This window comes from Ranitomeya variabilis, chromosome 6, assembly GCF_051348905.1.
Source record: "Ranitomeya variabilis isolate aRanVar5 chromosome 6, aRanVar5.hap1, whole genome shotgun sequence".
Taxonomy (NCBI): Eukaryota; Metazoa; Chordata; class Amphibia; order Anura; family Dendrobatidae; genus Ranitomeya; species Ranitomeya variabilis.
In genome coordinates, this window is record NC_135237.1 from 406,966,279 (window position 1) to 406,979,754 (window position 13,476).

The window sequence follows — 13,476 nt, forward strand, 5'->3', positions numbered from 1 at the left end:
GGGAATCAAGGCTCATTCGACTAGATCAACCTCAGTCTCCTGGGCAGAAAGAGCAGGTGCATCAGCGGAGCAAATCTGCAGGGCAGCCACATGGTCTTCATTGCATACTTTCTCCAGGCATTACAGATTGGATGTAATGCCCAACAAGGATTTAGCCTTCGGCCGGAAAGTACTCCAGGCCGTTGTCCCTCCCTAGCGCCAATCAGTTGGTATTCCTCCATATGCCGTCGTGGAAGGTGACTAGAGAAAATAGAATTATTCTTACCGTTAATTCGGTTTCTAGGAACCTTCCACGACGGCGCTAGTTCCCTCCCTATACTCCTGGATTTAAATCTGGGATTCAAGGTAAACCGGTGCTATGGTTTTCAGTTATAAGTCACTGGTGAGAGGGAGGTGGGAGGGCCTTTTAACCTCTCCATTTCCTGTTCCCCATTAGGGCAAAGAGGCAACCTCCATATGCCGTATGCCGTCGTGGAAGGTTCCTAGAAACCGAATTAACGGTAAGAATAATTCTATTTTTTCGCGTTTTTATCACATTTTTATAGCGAAAAAACGCGAAAAAAACGCGAAAAATACTGAACGTGTGCACATGGCCTGACAATTGTTTTGACAAGTTATCTCTGCTGACACCCCCAATACACCAAGGCATTGGACCTTGAAATTCAGTTTACCAAATCCTTCTCTTCGCTGCCATCATCTGTTGGGGAAGAGTGGCAAGGCCCACATACACATAGAATAATCGGCTGAAATTGGAGGGTTTGGCCTACTTCTATGTAATGTGTATGGGGGCCTTAATGCCTTACTTTTCTTGCTGTACTCTGCAAAAAAAAATAAAATGTGAACCAGCCCTGACTGCTGACACATTCCACTTTTTGCATTCACTTGTGGATGGAAAAGTACATGATGTTCTAATTTGCCTCCACTGTTAATGGAGTTTAATGACTGCATTTGTAGGTCATACTGCAAGGTGAACAATTATTTATTACCTTTGTCCAGTTAGTCACTTTGGACAAAAGTCTGTTACATTGCTGCTTCTGATTCCATAAACCTCGATAAAGCTAAACTCATCAAACATTAACCTTTTACAGTGAACCTGACACCTTAATAAAACACTTTACCTGCAGATGCAATGGCAATCTGCAGTTAAATGGCATTGTCTTGCCTGGCAGGCATATTGAATGCGCTGCTACAGTGAGAAAACAAAGTGATATTCTCCCTGCTGCCGCTTGCTTACAGTCATCGGGGCGGTGCAGGGAGTTGTCAGTCACCATACACTGAGTGCTCTGTAATCTCTCCCCTGGACCTTGTCTGACAGCTTACTATCCAGTGTGTCATGCAGGCTGTCAATGATCTGTGAAGTGATAAATGGCTCACTTCCTCATAGTAAACAATGACTAAAGGTACGTCACACTAAGCGACGCTGCAGCGATATAGACAACGATGCCGATCGCTGCAGCGTCGCTGTGTGGTCGCTGGAGAGCTGTCACACAGACAGCTCTCCAGCGACCAACGATGCCAAGGTCCCTGGGTAACCAGGGTAAACATCGGGTTACTAAGCGCAGGGCCGCACTTAGTAACCCGATGTTTACCCTGGTTACCAGTGTAAATGTAAAAAAACAAACACTTCATACTTACATTCCGGTGTCTGTCGCGTCCTTCGCCTTCAGCTTCCCTGCACTGTGTAAGCGCCGGCCCTAATAGCAGAGCGGTGTTGTCACCGCTGTGCTTTGCTTTACGGCCGGCACTGACACATTCAGTGCAGGAAGCTCTGAGCAGCAGCGCGGACGCCGGGGGACGTGACAGACATCAGAAGGTGAGTATGTACTGTTTTTTTTACTTTTACAATGGTAACCAGGGTAAATATCGGGTTACTAAGCGCGGCCCTGCGCTTAGTAACCCGATATTTACCCTGGTTACCATTGTAAAACATTGCTGGCATCGTTGCTTTTGCTGTCAAACACAACGATACACGCCGATCTGACGACCAAATAAAGTTCTGAACTTTCAGCAACGACCAACGATATCACAGCAGGATCCAGATCGCTGCTGCATGTCAAACACAACGATATCGCTATCCAGGACGCTGCAACGTCACGGATCGCTATCGTTATCGCTGCAAAGTCGCTTAGTGTGAAGGTACCTTAACTGTTCCCTTCACCTCCCCCAATGACTGGAAGTGAGCAGCTGAAGGAAAAATAAAACATCCTTTTCTCCCTGTAGCCCCTGCTCTAGTAATGCACCCACCATTATTAAGCCACAAATTGGCTGCAGATTATCACACAGATGCTATACGTGAAAATATACCAAACTGTGATACAGCAAATACATACTGGTCATGGGGAGGGGTCTGCTCTTGTTCATCCCTACAGACGGTAGCTATTGCTTAACCTTTTTTGTGCTTTTTTTTTTTTTCTTCAGGGTTTGATCTGTTATTTTTCCATTGACATGAGGGTATGAGAGCTTGCTGTGTCTCATAACTGAAAACACAACTGTTCTTTTTATTATTCACTTAATCATATATTGTGCTGAAGATGGGGGGAAAAAAATACCAAGTTGGATGAAATGGTTTTTTGTGTGTGTGAGACTGGCATTGGTGACATTTTTTTTTTCTTACACTTGCAACAACTCAAGAAATGGCAATGCTGCCGTTTTGTTTTTGTTTTTTTGCTCTTTATGGCTTAATTACTTTTATGATATGACTTTCATGGGTGAGGCAAAAAACTGGCAAAAGATGGGTCTTATGAGATATATGTATGTGAGGAGCTGCAGAATTAATGGCGCTATATAAGCAAAGCATAATAAATACCGTATATATTGTTATTTTAGTCCTATTTTAAGAGGGTTACTGTTGGTGCAAATCAATTCCTGGTCCATCTGTCACACCAGTAATCTGTGCCTGAGGGCTGTGGAAGTGCTCCTGTCCAGCAGTCACTAACATGGCTGATTGATAGGGTCCTGCAAATGGATTCACACCAACTAACCCGCACTCCTGTGTGAGCTTCTGTACTCTTATCCTCGCCACATTCTCACAGAGAGAGCGCTTGTAAATAGTGTCTGGGCAAAGAGAGCAGAGCAGCTCATACAGGAGCATGGGTATTTGCTAGACTGGCATGAACAAGGCATTTGAAACTGTACTTTGAGCATGGAGTTTAGTAGAAAAAGAAACAAGATAAAGTAACGGAGTGCACTACAAAGATTCATAACCTTGCAGATGCTGATCAATAACTAAAGGGAACCTATCGTCCAAAAAAGAAGTGCCATTTGCCTGCAGATTGAAAGTTAAAATGCTTCCTGGCCGCCTTAATGAAACAACTGCTTAAAGGGGTTTTACACTACTAGGACAACCACTTAAAGTAAATGTCCGGCCCTAATAAAATAATAAAACCTATACTCGTCTCCCATGCCGGCTCCGTTCCCGTCATGTCGGCACTCGCTCTCCCCAGCGCTGTGATGCGGTGTTGTCTCGCGTGACTCCAAACTAAACTGAAGTGGAAGCCAGGGATCAGCTGCAGCCCGGACTACTTCTTCATGTTCAGTTTGTCCAAAGGCGGAGACAGTGGTGCCAGCGTCACGTGTCACAGCACCGCATCACAGCCCCGGGAGAGCAAGTACCGACACCACTGGAACTGCGCCGCCACAGGAGGTGAGTATAGGCTGTATTATTTTATTAGTTTAAGAAGGGGTTGTCCTAGTAGTAGGCAACCCCTTTAAAGGAGAGAATGAGCTCTTAGGCTATGTTCCCACGATGAGCTTTGGGTGTGTTTTTTTTCATGTTGCAGAATTTCTGCACCCATTATTGAAATTGGGTTACTTGTGTTTTTTGACGCTGCTGTTTTTTTCTGTTTCGTGTGTTATTCTTTAAAACTTGCTTGGTTTTGAGACTTTCTAGTAGTTTCACTGAATTTTATTGACATACTTGAGTATGGATTATATGTGTTTTTTTTTGTTTTGTTTTTTTTATGCATTTCCATCGTGGAATTGCACTAAAAATGCATATGCGTTTTTTTTATCTGCGGGTGTTCCGTAAATCTATTGAGAAAATATACACACAAAATTCAGCGTACCCGCAAGAGAAATTGACATGTTGTGGATTTGAAACAGGCACTGCGGGTCAGTTAATGCAGCATAAATGAGTAGCACAGTGGGCATGAGATTTCTAGAAATCCCACGTACTTTGCTGGAACTGTAACATGCTGTGTTTTTGACACCGGGAAAACATGCATTGTCAAAAATGTGATAAAAGCTCATTGTGGCAACGTAGCCTAATCCTCCCGGGAGCCACTGGCTTCCATTCATATGGGCTTGAAATATTTTGCCATTTTCCTGAGACCTCCTAGTGGAAATCATGGAGTTCTGTTGCTTTTCAGGTCATGGTGGCACAGGTGGTCTTGATCTTTATGGATAACAGACCACTGCACTTTATCACCAACGTTTCCTAGTTAAATGTATCTTGATTTTTCAAGCCATGTTTCTGATGTTTCTGATAGTTGGTGTGGATGACTACAGCTCAGAGTCTGATGTGATTATTATACCTTCAGCCTTGGACTTCGTCTCACAAGATGAAATGTTGACACCTATTGGAAGATTGGACAAGTACGCCACAAGTGAAAACATATTTAACAGGTCTGTATATACCTTCGGTTCTCATCTTCATTCATTGGACTTTTTTTCAAGCTTTCATTGTGGTTTCCTATAAGGGTATGTGTCCACGGGGCGAATTGGCAGCGCTTTGGATGCAGCGGATACCCCGCTCCACCCAAAGCCCTGCCCCCTTTTGTACGCACGGTGATTCCGAGGGGCGATCTGGCATCAGTCGAACATCCCTTCGGTGGATATTAGCTACTCACAAATGGCACCCTTACAAAATGCCACTGCTGCAGCATCTCAACGAGGATGAGCCAGATCGGCACGCTGAATTTGCAGAATGGGCAAAACAAAAATTGGAACAGGACCCTCAGTTTACACAGAACTTGTTCAGTGATGAGGCAGACTTTTTTGGGTTGGCCATTTATATGGATTCACCTAAATAACATGGGAATGGTGACAGCTTTCTTGCGTAGGGTGTCTTGCATTGAAATCTGCTGCAATGACCCAGGTACTGTGTTCACCAGACATCAACACAATTTCTATCCGCTCCTCACGTGTTAACCTCTGCAACATATCAATGGCTGTAAACAAAAAGAAACTTGTAAATAACTCATGAAAGAATAAACTTGCATTAAAACCAAGCACACCATTTGTTTTTCTTGTGAAATTCTCAATAAGTTTGATGTGTCACACGACCCTCTTCCCATTGGAAAAAATAAAGTTGGATTCAAAATGGCCGCCATGGTCACCACCCATCTTGAAAAGTTTTCCCCCTCCCATATACTAATGTACCACAAGCAGGAAGTTGATTTCATCAACTATTCCTACTTTATTTATCCATATACATGGCCCACCCTGTAGTAAAGCTGTATGTAATGCGTGCAGATTTCTACACTGATTTTTCATGTAGGGTTTCAGGCTGGATTAATGGCATTTATTTTTATGCCTTGTCTGAAAGCAGCCTTATATAGCCTATAAATGTAGCACCAGGCAAGGCATACTACACTCCCTGACAGAAGTTATGTTGCTTATCCATGTTAGGCTGGTTTCACACTTGCGTTTCGATCTGCAGCGTTTATAAAAAAAAAAAACCCGCATGTGGTGAAAAAACGCGTGCAAACGCTGTGTTTTTTAGACGCATGCGTTTTTGCATGCAGAGAAAAAAACGCGGCGTTTTGCCGCGTTTACATGCGTTTTTTTCCTGCGTTTGCGTTTTTTAAACGCATGCTGAGAAGTGTGTGACAGCTGCCAATCATCAAAATCAACTAGAAAACCCACTATAAACAGAAATAGCTAGGGTTAGGGTTAGGATCCCTAGGGTTACTAGGGATCCTAACCTTAGGGTTAGGGTTTTCTTGTTTTTTCTATAAAAACGCATGTGTTTTTAACGCAAGCAAACGCATGTGCTTAAAAACGCATGCGTTTACATAGACAGCAATACATTTTTTTGCCGCGAATAAACGCATGTGTTTTTTTGCAGCAAAAAAACGCCGCTAGAAATTACTACAGGTTGCATTTCTGCAAACAAACGCACGCATTAAAAAACGCATGCGTTGCCAAAAACGCGTCAAAACGCATGCAAAAAAACGCATGCGTTTTTAATGTTAAGTATAGGGAAAAAACGCATGCGTTTTTTAGCACTAAAACGCAGCGGACAAAAACGCAAGTGTGAAACCAGCCTTATGTAAATAAAAGCTTATAACCTGACGTTAAATTCATCCATTGGTTGTATAAATTAGTCTTTTGAAAGCTGGAACCCTCCGAAATGTGGTTTAGGTTAAGAAAATAAGTTGGCATCAATGCAGAAATATTGATCAGTTAATGGACACAGAAATGGTCAGATTTTCACAAGACAGAAGTTTTGTCGCCCACAGAAAGTAATGTGATATTCAAACAAATAATTAACTTACAATACAGATATGTTGCATAACTTTGGTGAATGAAGTTGTGGTGCTATTAGAGTCATATTTAATATTTTGTGTGACTTCCATGAGCTTGAAGGACTGCATCCATGTGGTTCAACAATGATTCATACAATTTATTAATGAAGTCATCAGGAATAGCAAAGAATGCAGTCTTACATGCCTCCCAGAGTTCATCTAGATTCTATGGTTTTGTCTTCCAAGCTTCCTCTTTCATCCTATCCCAAACATGCTCAATGATGTTCATGTCTGGTGACTGGGCTGGCCAGTACGTGAGCACCTTGATCTTTTTTTTCCTTTTTTCCTGGAGGAACTTTGTTGTAGAGATGGATGTCTGAGATGGAGCACCATCCTGCTGCAGAATTTGACCCCTTTTATGATTTGGAATATAAGAGGTAGCTAATACTTCTTGATATTTTAGGCTATTGATATTGCCTTCCACCTTGCAAATGTTTTGCACACCCCATGCTGAATGTAACCCCAGACCATGGTCTTTCCACCACCAAATGTAACTGTTTTCTGGGTGTATTTGGATCCATGCGGGCTCCAGTAGGTCTCCTGCAGCATTTGCGGTGGCTGTGGTGTAATTCTACTGAAGATTCATCAGACAAATCCACCTTCTGCCCCTTTTCCAGCGTCCATCTGTTTAGCAGGCTGTGGGACTTTGCAAATGCCACATGGTTTTTTATTTGCCTTTTGTTTAGTGCTGGCTTCTGGGCACTGATTCGACCATGGAGGCCATTTCGAGACAGAATCCTACAAAATGTTCTAGTTGACACAGGAACTTGGGGTGACCAGGCCTGTTGGAGCTCTGCTGCAGTGGAAGAGGGGTTTGCTTAGGATTTTCTAACCAACAAATGTTCCTCCTGAGCAGTTGTCTTGCAGGGTCTGCCGGACCTGGGCTTGTCAAACACATCTCCAATCTCTTTAAATCTTTTTTTAATTCTTTGTACTTGAGGCTGAGACATATTAAAGGTGCCAGCCACCACTGCAGTGGATCTGGTCTTCAGCCTCTTGATCATCCAGGCTTTGGTCGCAGGGTGGATTTTTGGCATGTTGTCAGAGCTCAAGTTGCAGTTCAAGTGAAAGGCTGGGGTGCTGGGTTTCTTTTTATACACACACTAATTAACCGATCATTTACTGAGCACAGGTGAGGATGTAAACTAGGATTGTGTGCATTATATGACCAGGCGACAAAACGTTTGTCTTGCCAAAATCTGACCATTCTGTGTTCATTAACTGATCAATATTTCTGTATTAATGCCAATTTATTTTCTTAACCTAAACCACATTTCTGAGGGTTTCAGCTTTCAAAATAATAATTTATACAACCAATGTTATAAGCTTTTATTTACATAATATGGATAAGCGACATAACTTCTGTCAGGGACTGCATGTATTTATTATTATCAAGGGCAGTTTCAAAAATGAACATCTCACAGACTGATCTCCTGCCCAGGTCTTCCACCCTTCTACCCTTTTCAAGAGTGGCCAGCGCATGATCGATGTAGCCTGTCAGTAGCCGCAGCAATGACTCATTGATCACCATTGCAACCACTGATTGGTTTTATTGGGTGTAGTGGTCATGGGGTCGCAACACTAAGAACTGACACCAGGCAGAGGATCAGTAGGCAAGTAGGTGCTTTTTATTTTTTGAGCAACTTCTGAACCTTGGTAGAATATATATATTTTTTTTTTTCTTAAAAAAAGCTCCTTTCACTGTGCAATATAGCCTAACTTGGAGTTTAAGTTGCTTTCAGAAATATCTAAGACCATTCGACCCTTGCTCACAAACCTTGTCCAGTCCAGTGTGCCTGGTTTCTGTTAAAAAAAAAAAAGCCTTACACATATATGCATATTTAAGTGTATTTTATATAGCCTTTATTGACCAATTCTCCACCTGGCTCCTTCACTTTCTCTCTGCTGACATTCCCACCATCATCATGGGTGATTTCAGCATCCACATTGACACCCATCAGTCAGCAGCCTCCAAACTCCTGTCCCTTACTTCATCCTTTTGACTTACTCAGTGGTCCTCCTCAGCCACCCACACAGACTCACACACATTAGACCTTGTCTTCACCCGTTTCTGCTCCCTATCTAACTTCACCACCTCCCCTCTCCCTCTATCTGACCACCATCTACTCACTTTCTCATCCCTGTCCTCCTCACCTGTCACCCCTGTCCAGCAACATGCGCACCCACGCAAGAACCTCGCACACCTAGACACCCACACACTCTCTGACTCTATCCTACCACTAACATCCATATCCTCACTCCACGACACACTGATTTCTACAATGCCACTCTTGCATCAGCTGTTGACATGGTCGCCCCTGTCATGCATAACAGAGTGCGACGAACCAGTAGACAACCCTGGCACAATGACATCACTAAAAAGCTTCGGCAAGTATCCAGAATTGCAGAATGGTGTTGGAAACATATTCGCAAGATGATTTCACTGCACTCAAACAAGCAACACTCGCATTCAAATCAGCTCTCACCTCTGCTAAACAGGCCCACTTCACAACCCTCGTATCTTCCTTATCCCACAACCCCAAACAGTTGTTCAACACTTTTAACTCCCTCCTCCGCCCACCACTGCCCCCTCCGAGTTCCCTTATCATTGCCGAGGACTTTGCCACGCACTTCAAAAATAAGATCGACCAAACAAGGCAAATCTTTGTCGTCAAACCACCACAACCCCTTTGTATACCAGACCAATGGCCAAACCCCATAACTTCCCTCTCCAAAATCACTGAAGGGGAGCTTGCTCATCTTCTCTCCAAATCACACCTCACCACTTGTGCACTTGGCCCCATCCCACCTCCTCACCACCACACTAATCCCATCCCTAACCCATCTCTTCAACCTATCACTAGCTTCTGGTACCTTCCCCACTGCTTTAAAACATGCCACAATCACACCTATCCTCAAAAAGCCATCACTTGACCCAAGCGCTATGTCCAGCTATCGCCCCTTATCTTTGCTCCCATTTGCATCCAAACTCCTTGAAAAAGCACGTCCATGCTGAACTTTCCTCTCACTTTGCATCTAACTCTCTCTTCGACAACCTACAATCTGGCTTCCGTCCCCACCATTCCACTGAGACTGCCCTGACCAAAATTACTAACAACTTACAGCCAAAGCTAACAGACAATTCTCTATACTCCTCCTTCTAGACCTGTCCTCTGCCTTCGATACAGTTGACCACTGCCTCCTACTACAGATCCTCTCTTCCTTTGGGGTCAAAGACCTTGCCCTATCTTGGATCTCCTCATACCTTAACAACCGCGCACTTAGCGTTTCCTACTCCCATACTACCTCTTCATCTCGCCCCCTCTCTGTTGGTGTCCCTCAAGGCTCTGTCCTTGGGCCCTTACTCTTCTCAATCTATACACTCGGCCTGGGACAACTTATAAGGTCCTATGGCTTCCAGTACCATCTATATGCTGATGACACTCAGATCTACCTCTCTGGCCCAGATGTCACCTCTCTGCTCTCCAGTATCCGAGTGTCTATCAACCATATCATCCTCCTCCTCCTCTGGCTTCCTCAAGCTCCATGTGGGCAAATCTGAACTAATTATCTTTCCTCCATCTCGCGTATCTTCCCTACCTGATCTATATATCAAAATAAATGAAATCACACTTTCCCCTGTCCCCAAAATCCGCTGCCTCGGAGTAACCCTGGATTCTGCCCTGTCCTTCAAACCGCACATCCAAGCTCTCGCCACCTCCTGTCGCCCCCAGCTCAAAAATATTTGCAGAATCCATCCTTTCCTCAACCCTCACTCTACCAAAATGCTTGTGCATGCCCTAATCATCTCCCGCCTCGACTACTGCAACATCCTCCTCTGTGGCCTACCTTCTAACACTCTCGCACCCCTCCAGTCCGTCCTTAACTCTGCTGCCCGACTAATTAATCTCTCTCCTCGCTACACTCCTGCTTCCCCTCTTTGCAAATCCATTCACTGGCTCCCAATTTCCCCGCGTATCCAGTTTAAACTACTAACACTGACCTACAAAGCCATCCATAACCTTTCTCCTCCGTATATTTCCAAACTAATCTCTCAATATCTTCCCTCACGTAATCTCCGGTCCTCCCTAGACCTCCTTCTCTCCTCCACGCTTATTCGCTCCTCACCCAATCGCCCCCAAGACTTCTCCAGAATATCCCCCATCCTCTGGAATTCTGTGCCCCAACACGTCCGGTTATCCACCACATTTGGATCCTTCAAAAGAAACCTGAAAACCCATCTCTTCAAAGAAGCTTACAACCTGTAATGACCACACGGCCACCTCAACACCATTGGAGCTAATGCAACCCTCGACCTACTGTCTCCTTCCCCATAATCCTGTAGAATGTAAGCCCGCAAGGGCAGGGTCCTCTTCCCTCTGTACCAATCTGTCATTGTAAGTTTTGTTTACAGTAAGTGATATTTGTATTTTGATGTAACCCCTTCTCATATACAGCACCATGGAATCAATGGTGCTATATAAATAAATAATAATAATAGCGGACATTGAATTGATTTCTTCCATATTAGGAAGCCTGTTAGTTTCTCTTAAAGGCCAAAGAAAACATGGAGAGGTTAGAATGTAAAGCAGCTTACATGGTCAAAGAGGATAAAATGTTCTCCTCAGACCAGCTGATTTCTCCTGTGCCAAGAAATGGGCATCCTTTCTCTTTGTAAGATCTTCATTGTGAATGTGCACTAAATTATAATGTGAAAGGGAACCTGTCACCCCCCCCCCAGGCGTTTTTAACTAAAAGAGCCACCTTGTGCAGCAGTAATGCTGCATTTTGACAAGGTGGCTCTTTTAGTTCTGGGTGCTGTAACTGCCGAAATAATCAGTTTTATTTGTCCAAAATACCTCTTCTTCAGTCAAGGAGGCAGGCCTTTCCCCCCTGCTGCAGACGCCGCACAGCCGTCAGTCATGTCTTCTTTGCGCCGGGCGCCGCCTCCTCACCTCTGTTTTGAAATCAGCCTGCACTCTTTTCTCCTGCCTTGGGCAGGCGCAGTGAGCGCTGCCCGTCCTCTGTGCTCATATGCAGTCTAGCTGACTGCGCCTGTGCGGCTGCCCTGCCTGTGAATCCCAGCCCCGCCTGTGAATCCCAGCCCCGCCTGTGAATCCCAGCCCCGCCTGTGAATCCCAGCCCCGCCTGTGAATCCCAGCCCCGCCTGTGAATCCCAGCCCCGCCTGTGAATCCCAGCCCCGCCTGTGAATCCCAGCCCCGCCTGTGAATCCCAGCCCCGCCTGTGAATCCCAGCCCCGCCTGTGAATCCCAGCCCCGCCTGTGAATCCCAGCCCCGCCTGTGAATCCCAGCCCCGCCTGTGAATCCCAGCCCCGCCTGTGAATCCCAGCCCCGCCTGTGAATCCCAGCCCCGCCTGTGAATCCCAGCCCCGCCTGTGAATCCCAGCCCCGCCTGTGAATCCCAGCCCCGCCTGTGAATCCCAGCCCCGCCTGTGAATCCCAGCCCCGCCTGTGAATCCCAGCCCCGCCTGTGAATCCCAGCCCCGCCTGTGAATCCCAGCCCCGCCTGTGAATCCCAGCCCCGCCTGTGAATCCCAAGAGCGCAGGCGCCGGCTGATTTCAAAACAGCGGCGAGGAGGCGGCGCCAAGAAGACATGACTGACGGCTGTGCGGCGTCTGCAGCAGGGGGGAAAGGCCTGCCTCCTTGACTGAAGAAAAGGTATTTTGGACAAATAACAAAACTGATTATTTCGGCAGTTACAGCACCCAGAACTAAAAGAGCCACCTTGTCAGAATGCAGCATTACTGCTGCACAAGGTGGCTCTTTTAGTTAAAACCGCCTGGGGGGGTGACAGGTTCCCTTGAAGCTATGAGCCTGTCGGTGGGGTGGGAATGCGTGTAGCAGCATATGATGTTCACTCTGTTCCTAATTAGATCTGTGCACATATAATTTTTATTTATTTTTTTTAGCTTAACCCCTTTCTGTCATCAAACAATAGTACATCCGATGGCAGAACCCCCGCTTTGCGGGCTCCGGCGGTGATCCCGCATCAAAGCCACGACATGTCAGTTGTTTGGAACAGCTGACATGTGCCCGCAGTAGGCGTGGGCAGAATCGCGATCCACCCGCGCCTGTTAACTAGTTAAATGCCGCTGTCAGACTCTTGACAGCGGCATTCAACAAGTGCTTCCGGCCATCTGGCCGAAAATGCGCGCACCACTGACCCCCGTCACGTGATCATGCATCGGCATGACAACCAGAAGTCTCCTGGAGACCTCTATGGTTGTTGATGCCAGATTGCTGTGAACGCCATCCTGTGGTCGGCGCTCATAGCAATGCTGTAATTCAGCTACATAGGGGCGATCTGAGCATTGCCTCTATGTAGCAGAGCCGATCAGGTTATGCCAGCTTCTAGCCTCCCATGGAGTCTATTGAAGCATGGCAAAAGTTAAAAAAAAAATAAAAAAAAAAAAATATATATATATATATTCAAATCACACCCCTTTCGCCCCATTCAAAATAAAACAATAAAAAAAAAATCAAACCTACACATATTTGGTATCGCCGCTTTCAGAATCGCCCGATCTAGCAATAAAAAAAAAAAAATTAACCTGATCACTAAACGGCGTAGTGAGAAAAAAATCAAAACGCCAGAATTTACTTTTTTTTTTTTTTTATTGCTGCGACATTGTCAATGAAAGGCAATAAAGGGCTATCGAACGAATCTGCATCGAAATGGTATCATTAAAAACGTCAGCTCGGCACGCAAAAAATAAGCCCTCACCCAACCCGAGAGCACTAAAAATGGAGACGCTACATGTATTGGAAAATTGCGCAATATTTTTTATTTTTTTTATTTTTATCTAAGTTTGGAATTTTTTAATTTTTTTACCACTTAGATAAAAAAGACCCTTGATATGTTTGGTGTCTATGAACTCGTAATGACCTGGAGAATCATAATGGCAGGTCAGTTTTAGCATTTAGTG

General features: G+C 45.0%; 1 protein-coding gene across 9 annotated transcripts in view; it reads left to right on the plus strand.

Moving 5' to 3' along the window:
• Positions 1-13,476, plus strand: part of PPP4R1 (protein phosphatase 4 regulatory subunit 1) — an 82,083-nt gene that overhangs the window by 16,451 nt on the left and 52,156 nt on the right. For 5 of the 9 annotated variants that reach the window (XM_077270199.1, XM_077270204.1, XM_077270196.1 and 2 more), the window contains one exon: positions 4,539-4,623. In XM_077270199.1, coding sequence (XP_077126314.1) covers positions 4,565-4,623 — 59 coding nt within the window. In that variant the 5' untranslated portion in view covers positions 4,539-4,564. Of the gene's footprint in view, positions 1-4,487; positions 4,624-13,476 lie in introns of all 9 variants that reach the window. The other 4 variants (XM_077270198.1, XM_077270195.1, XM_077270197.1 and 1 more) reach the window with 1 other exon arrangement.